The 9,089-nt window shown below is 33.8% G+C and overlaps 1 protein-coding gene across 1 annotated transcript; it reads right to left on the bottom strand.

Moving 5' to 3' along the window:
* Positions 1-5,394: 5,394 nt before the first annotated feature.
* LOC130810876 (uncharacterized mitochondrial protein AtMg00810-like) lies at positions 5,395-6,306 on the bottom strand. The gene has a single exon (XM_057677001.1). It carries the CDS (start codon positions 6,304-6,306, stop codon positions 5,395-5,397), a length of 912 nt encoding a protein of 303 aa, XP_057532984.1.
* Between the last annotated feature and the right edge of the window lie 2,783 nt (positions 6,307-9,089).

Here is a 9,089-nt window from a genome sequence, read left to right as displayed (position 1 = left end):
CTTCCTCACATGTGAAGTATTTCTAACAGTATATGATAAAAATTGTAAATTATAAAAATAATAAAAATTATTATAATGAATACTTTTAATTATTTGATAATATTATAAAAATAGTTTTATACAGACTGTTTTGGATAGTCGGATCAGAATGGTCGGAAATTCATTTTAGTAGGAAAACAGTCGGAAAATTAGTCGAAAATTCCGACTACCAAGTTAGTCAGAAAATAGTAGGAAATTTCCGACTAATAGATAGTCGGAATACACTATTTCAGAATTTATCCCAAAATGACAAGAAAAATGTTTTTTTAAAAATTTCCAACCAGATTCCAACTATTTGATTGGTCGGGAAAAGAAATTGGATGAAAGGGATGTGCCACACCACTTGCTGTATACAATATACACAAATATCTTAGGGAAGTTTTGAACTTAAGACCTCATTAATATTACATCCATACTTCAACCAATAGGCCAACTATTGATTATTAATATTTTAGCTACGTTATTGAACTTATAACATAACACTCCTACGACTTAGTGTATTATTATTATTATTATTATTATTATTATTATTATTATTATTATTATTATTATTATTATTATCATCATATTGGTGCATTATTAGTTTAATATTAGTTGTATAAGCATAATATTAATCGTATTAGTATTAATTTATTATTAGTCGTATTTGTGTATTATTAGTCATATTAGTGTAGTATTAGTATTACTATTAGTTGTATTAATATAGTATTAGTCACACTTTCAGAACTTGAGCAAAGGGGTCACCAGCTCTATAACGTAACTAACTCAGCTAATTATCAAACCAAACATCTAACTAAAACACAAGGTAACATACAGATCGTTTTAAGTTCAATATAACCAACACATCAAGTCTAATATACAATTCTCCAAAAACCTAATACAAAACTACAAAATTCCCACATGCTCAGCTCAATATGACATCCTTGGAACTCTAATCAACACCGCTAATCCATCGTTCCCAACCAATTTCGATCTGTAATCAAACTAAAAGTTGGAAACAACAGAGAATCAGATTAAACTGAATGAGAAGTAACAATCCAAAACAACAAAACACAGTAATTCAAAACAAAGGTTTAAAAGCAACATCAGTTTCCTAAATCTATGTACGCACAGGGAGTCTAATTGAGAGGAACATCGATAACTCAAAGGTTATGTCACTCTAATGTGAGGCTAGTCAATATTTGAATGACAATTCACCTCCACTCTGTCAATGACCAGCTCGTGAGCCCAATCCATTGACCATATTAATATCAACATAATCATCATAACAAATTTGCTTCAATAATTATCAATTCAAAACAATTTGATAAAAACAATTTTCAAAACAGTAGTCTGGCCAGACCCTTTTAAGGAACTGTTACTACTCATCTTTTCTCTACTTCCTGGCATAGTGACACGACCAAGGGCGTTATCGGTCATCCGGCGCCCATGGCAAAGTATGAGCTCATGCCCCCTCTAGCTGACCCTCTCGGGTCCTACCTTCAGGAAAAACTAACACACTGGGGTACTAAACCAGTGAAGAGGCCACCATATTGGGGTTTGCAAGGCCCGCATGGTAACACCTCGGTCAAGGGGCGATATTGGCCATCCGACGCCCAATGACAAAAGCATGCTCGTACCCTCCTTACGGTGATCCCGTCTGATCTCACCTAGGGGACTACTAAATCAACCGGACATAATCCAGTTGAGTCACGCCAGCTAATCATAATCTAATACTTTATCAGATGGGAATAACTCCCACTTTCGACTATTAATGAGCGCCCTGGGAATAGCAGCACGCCAAAACCCATTGAGCCACTCAACAAAATATGAATTCACCTATAAAGGAGTCATTATAACTCCAAGTAAGGCATAATCCAATTCTTAAATAAATAAGGGGGTGGTCCCCGCCTCCTTCTAACACTCTCATTCTCTATAACGTACCAACTCATTCAACACCAATTGTAATCGTTAATTCAACAATTACACAAGTCTTTCTATCAACAACAGAATAAAAGGATTATGTGAATAGTTTCCTTACATCATTTAACTTTAAGTTATAATGATTCACATTATCTTAAAATAAAACAACCATTCACACTTAAGTCTCACAATGTTAAAATATAACACTAATACCACATGATGACAATTCTTAAAGCGGTCGGATCGCGACATCTTTCGCTACATTCTCCAGAGCTAGGAAGACTACAATCAAGCATCACCGCAAGTCTACAATAAGTTGATATTATTCCCATGGCCTTACTAAAATTATGCATTATAACTTTAATAACAACCTAATATGAGCACTTATAATTCACAACAATCAAACCACACAATTAACAATTATTATTCCCAATTTAACAACCAAAATCACTTTCATAGTCAACTAAAAGCATCACCATTACTTATTATTACAACAATAAACAATCGACTTAGTCTTAAAACAACTTTTAAGGTTATTTAATCAATCATCACACCACCAAAATATAGCATAAACACACATTATTAGTGATTTCATGTCTAAATTCAAACCCTAGTCCTTTCATGTTCAAAGACAACACTTTTAACCATTATCTATAGCAAGAATCAATAACTAATACACCACTATAATATAACATGAAAGCCCACACCATTACTAATTTCAAAGATAACACCTTTAATTATTACTCGTAGTAAGATTCAAAAAAAATAACACACAATCAACACACAACCCATAATTTCTAATCATACTTCAAACCCTAAATCATAAATACGTCCAATTCATCCATCAAACTCTTACCCACAAAAAGATTCAATGAACTTAACACAAAACCAACATCAAACTCAACACACTTAATAAAACTCCAAATAAAACTAGAAAATTAATTAGAGAAAAGAGCAGAGATGGCTCACAAATAGAGTTAGAGAAAAGGAGTGGAAGAGAGCTTGTTGTGGTGGTGGTTTGCACGGTGATGGTGGCACGCACAGAGGCGGCACTGTGCTCATGGAGAGCTGCTGGTGTGCGGCAAGGGCTGGACAACTGCAGCTTGTGCTGCTGCCCGTGTTGTTGCTCGTGGGAGGGTGGAAGCCGGCTGCTGCTGGTTGCTGTCGTAGATTTGGAATCTCCATACATGGGTCTTACTGTCAAGGTCCACGATGTGTGTTAACTCACACAGAAGACCCTCAAGAATTGATGAGGAAGGTCGAGCGTTCAGCTCATTTCACGTCAGAATAATCAGCACCATATTCTCTGGTTTCTGTTTTTTTTTTAATGTGCACATGATAGCCACGTGATACTTTGTAGCCGTTCTTATTGTTTGGCTGCATAAACATTAGTCTTAGCTATTTTTAGAAGGTCTCATAGCTCTATATATAGGAGGCCATTCACCAACCTGAAAATCAAGAAACAAGTTCTTGAAGTTTGTTTCTGTGCATTGTTGGGAAATCATTCAACGCATCATTGTTCAAGCCTTGGTCATCACACGTAGACAAATTAAGGTGTTCAAGAACACCCTTAATTTGGGTGCACTCTCAAAACCCTAACTTCGAAGAAATGCTTATATATCAGTATGAACTAAGGTAACAATCTCCTTAAGAAGTGTTCAGATGCTAATTTTGCCTTTTCTTTAACAAAAATAAAACCTCTATATTACATCTACAATACTCAACTGCACACTAATTAAGAATCAAGAAGGTCAAGTTTTCCCTAAAATATTCATACCTCAATCATAAGCTCACACAGTTCAATCAATTATCCACAAAAGCCCTAAATTAAACAATTTTCACAATCAATCAACCAACCTCACACTGACGAGCATTACTGTGATTAAGCCATTGAAGAAGACAATCCTGATGAACAAACTTAATACTACCGCTACAAGCACACAGATATCTCAACGGATTATCAGCCTCACCAGGGTTTCGACAAACCCTACAAACATCCTCATCTTCATCATCATCATCGAACACATTCCTCGCAACTGATGATGATGACGCCGCCGGAACCGAAAACTCAGAGCTATCCCCGGATGATTCTCTCTCTTCATCTTGATCTTCAATTTTAACTTCGCTTGAATCAATTATTTCGTTCGAAGACGCATCATTTGAGGTTGAATTTAAGGATTGGATCTGAGAATCGAACGATGACATTGGTGATGCCGACGAAATCTCCATTAAGGATTTTTGATGGATTTTTAAGGGTTCTAGATCAATGTAGACGAATACAAAGTTTCTTGAATGGAGAAGAAGAAATATGGAGGATCAATTTTTTGAAGAAATACGTTGTGTTTGGGGAAGTCAAGCCTAACAATGGCGCCTGTTGAATGCGTAAGGGCATACTGATAATTTACCATAAACGGCACACTGACGGCAGTTATCATTAATGGTATTATGTGCTAATGGACGTAAACTCAATGGTATATGGTGAATTAAAACATTTCGTGTGGTATATGGTGAATTTCGAAGAAACTCAGTGGTATATCATGAAATATCCGTTATTATTATTATTATTATTATGTTTGTTTATTTATTTATTTAATCTATATTTATTTTTTTGACTCAGCTAAGATATTCACCTTTGTGTACTCACATTTTAATAAAATAATAATTTTAATTCAAACCTCTTTACTTTAGAGATCGTAATTGTATTTTTAATATAAATATATATTAATATTTAAATTCATATATAAAAGAAATTTATTAAAACTATTTCTAAATTAATTTAACATAATTATAAAATCCCAAAAATTATTAAAATATTAATTAATAATCTCATAAATTTTCGGGACGTTACAAATCTAGGTCACACAATTTCTCAAGATTCACTTATATCTAAAGGTTTGGTACATAGCATAAAAGAAGCGGTTAAAATAGAAAAAAATCAAGAAAAGAGGTGTTTGAAACCTTACCTCACTTTCGGTTGCAACTGGACAAAGAAAAGTCCGGTTCTATATTCAATAATGGTCGTCTTTTCCGTCCGATTGAAAGTGAGAAAGTGCTTCAATCCATGTATGCTCAACGAAAATCAGAGGGAAAATGAAAGACTAGGATTGTAGTTACACGTACGGACGGAAATTAGGTTTTCATCGAAGACTGAAAATACACAAAATAAATGGAACAAGATGATGGAATTGCACTCAAAAATCGTAGTAAATCGTATCAAATGTTCAACATTCAAAGAATACAGATCTATGATGAAGGACCATGATTAATTTACCTTTAATGTAAGAATATTATTTCGTACCCTTCTTATTGCATCATATACAATCAATAATCTCTATTAATTTAGGCTATAATCTAGGCTATTAATGGCAAGGCTATAAGTTAGGTAACTCATGCTATATTTAGCTAATACAAGATATATACAAATATTACAATTCTATAATATTTCAAGGTCTATCACACCCCCGCAGTCGAAACGGGAGGATCACGAACATTGAGACTGGTCCGGAAGTCCGCAAATAAAATAAGGGGCAACCCTTTAGTGAAAATATCTGCAATCTGATAACGTGAAGGCACATGTCGAACTCGTACTTCACCTCGTGCAACTTTTTCTCTAACAAAGTGAATATCTATTTCAATGTGTTTAGTGCGCTGGTGTTGAACACGATTCCCGAAAAGATAAATGGCACTTATATTGTCGCAATAAACCATTGTAGCTTTCCGAACAGGACAATGTAGTTCTAGTAGTAGATTCCGAATCCAACAGGACTCCGAAACAACATTATCCACCCCTCTATACTCGGCCTCGGCATTGGATCGAGATAAGGTAGGTTGACGTTTGGACGACCACGAGATCAGATTGTCACCCAAATAAACACAGTATCCCGATGTGGATCGTCTCGTATCAGATGACCCTCCCCAATCCGCATCAGTATAAGAGACAATATTTGCAATCGAGGAAGGATAAAGGTGTAAGCCAAGATGGAGAGTACCTTGAACATAGCGTATGATACGTTTGAGAGCATTCATATGTGCGTCTCTAGGGTCATGCATGTGCAGGCAAATCTGTTGAGCTGCATACGAGATATCCGGCCTAGTAAAGGTGAGATATTGCAGGGCACCAACAAGACTGCGATACTTTGTTGGATCCGCATATGGACCCCCCGTTGTAGCACTCACCTTCGACTTAGTGTCTACTGGACTCAAACTCGGTTTACACGAACCCATACCAGCACGTTCAATAATTTCCTTGGCATATTTGCGCTGTGATAGAAACAAACCGCCTTTGTGTTTAGTTACACGAATGCCTAGAAAATAATTCAAGGAGCCCAGATCCTTCATTGCAAACTCAGTGCCAAGGTGATCCATTATAGATCTACGGAGATCATCAAATGAAGGTATGTCGCCATATATTATTCCGTACCCTTCTTATTGCATCATCCACCATATATATACAATCAATAATCTCTATTAATTTAGGCTATAATCTAGGCTATTAATGGCAAGGCTATAAGTTTGGTAACTCATGCTATATTTAGCTAATACAAGATAAATACAAATATTTCAAATTCTATAATATTTCAAGGTCTATCATTTAACAGTCAAGATTGAGGATGAATACACTCGCTTCTTCCCACGATTCAACACTGAAGAAGCAAAACGCTATCCTGATGCATTTTTCGAAGGTCAGAGGAAGAAGACGATGCGAATCCCGCCATTGTTCTTTTTCGAGGAAGAAAGCTTCAAAGGAGGAGGCTATGCTAGGGCTGAATTCTTTGAAACTTCAGATCAAGATTTCAAGGTTTGCACTCGAGAATCATTAGATTGAATGACGAAGAAGATTAATCAATTGTAGCAAATGTCAAGCAAGAAATCAGCCATTTTCAGAGAAAATGGCGAGAAGGAATCAGAGAAAAATTGGCGAGAAGGAAGAAGATGATGAAGGTTCTTGGTTGCCTTACTTGTTGGGTTAATCGAACAAAAAGGTAAGGAGAAATGTTTGGGGTATTGTTGGGTTAATCGAAAAAGGAGAAGGAGAAATATATTATTTTTTTTATCCTTTATTTTTTTTCATAATAATTATAAAATTTTAAACTTACTTGACTCATGGAAGAGTTTCTAATTGGTTTGAAGCCCAAACACTTATTTTCAATTTCATTCGAATGTCACTCAATATTATTTTATTTATTTATTTTAAATTCTCGAATTAATTTTCTCGAATGTTACACTAAGGGTTTCGACCATAGGGAAAGCCGAGAAGAAAAAAATTGAGTTGTTTTGTGTGTTCTTGAGTCTAGCTAGGGTTGATGTGTTCATATAGCCAAAATTTTGGTTTTTGGGTGTTTCAATTTGTGTTGCTTTATATTGATTTATCATGGAGATTATGCAATTCTTCATCTTTTGTTGAAAAGATGTATTTGTTGTAATATGTGACTTTAATTTATTAATTAAAATTATAAAATAAAGTTAAATTATAAAATAAAGTTACATAAATTTAGTAAGTTATAAAATATATATGATAAGCTCAAACCTTTGCTTAAATATACACTAAATGCGAACTTTATCTTCGGAAATTACCATATATCGAACATAGTAATAAGAAGGTTTTGTATCCGACTTGATAAAAATTCTAGGCGAGATGTTCTTTCACATTTTCTCCCTACCATGGTGCCTAGAAATGTATGCCGAAAACATGTTTTAAGATACAAAAAATTTCACTAGAATCTTAGCACAAATAAACTAAAACTATGTGAGAAAACTTAGATGGAAGAAGAAAACAAAAATTTACAATTGAGGATTGCAAGTTCTCTATGTAAAGTGTAATAGAGGAGAAGAATTCAGAAATTTCAAGTATTTTCCATGTAGGAAATAACTTTCACATGCCTTCTATATTTATAGAAAAGCAAACATCATTTCATGAAGTAAAATGTCGCTTCATGAAACGCAACATCGACTCACAAACAAATATCATTAATAAATCGATCCATCCCAATATGATCTGATTATATAACCATATCAACCGTAAGTAGTTATTACATAACCAACAAAACAGACAATAACTAGCTTGCAAAAAACCGTGCGAAGCAAAACAGTGAGTGCCCAGTACCAAACTAGTCGAGCCAACTGGCTACAGTCGATCGCTCGACTCCTTTGCAAATTTTGGGATATTTAACATTAATTGATTAATTTTATTAACTAATTTATTTAATTTAATTATTTCCGATAACCATTATACGCTGTAAATGACAACATTATTTAGGTTTTTAATTGATGAAATCGTAGTATAAATTTGATTTTTATGTTTATTGGTTCGAAAATTATGTAGTTGTGTTAAATGATCGTTTTTGTGTTTTTGTGCATAAGTGTGAATTTTGATGTTTGATGCATGCTGTTGCAACGTTTGGATACATGGAATTAATATTTGATAAAAAAAAATACATATGTGAATAAAAAATAAAATGAATATTCTTTGTGATTTTATTTTTTATAAAAAATATAATAAGTGGTATAGAATTATAAAAGATTTAAATATTTCTTTGTTATTTAATAGTTGTTTGTACTATGAAATGTTGGATTATGAAATAATTTTTTGGATTTGGTTAATGACGTTTTTGACTAAAAAATCTTTCCTGGGGGACATTTTGTGCATTGTAAGTTAGGGGTTGAAATACGTTAAGTCATTTCTAGTCTTTATACAATCAAACGTCGTTTAAATGCTTTAAAAATACTTAAGTCATTGAAAGCTATGCAATTTGGTAACCAACGTAATCGGTACCTTTCAAATGCGTTTTTGTTTTAAGTGATCATAATTCATGTGTGGTATGATGTGCGATGAAAATGTTGAACTTGTATGATGTGAAATAGGTTGTGTTGGTATTGTTGTGCATATTTTTATACGTGGGTTTGGATGTTAATGTAACATTTGAGAATTTATATTGAGGATAAAAATTTATTTGGGTTAAAGTTAGAAGAAGATAGAGAATAGACGACTAAGCTTTAGTGACTCTATGATTCAATTCTAATAATAATAATAATAATAATAACAATAATAATAATAATAATAATAAATTAGATTTCAATACTACTATCACTATTCATCATCTTTCACATTTTGTTCCTAAACCCTAACTCAATCACGCTCACACCCTTCC

This window comes from Amaranthus tricolor, chromosome 4 (assembly GCF_026212465.1).
Source record: "Amaranthus tricolor cultivar Red isolate AtriRed21 chromosome 4, ASM2621246v1, whole genome shotgun sequence".
Classification (NCBI taxonomy): Eukaryota; Viridiplantae; Streptophyta; class Magnoliopsida; order Caryophyllales; family Amaranthaceae; genus Amaranthus; species Amaranthus tricolor.
The sequence above is the reverse complement of the archived record's forward strand: the minus strand, read 5'-3'. Positions and strand labels throughout refer to the sequence as shown.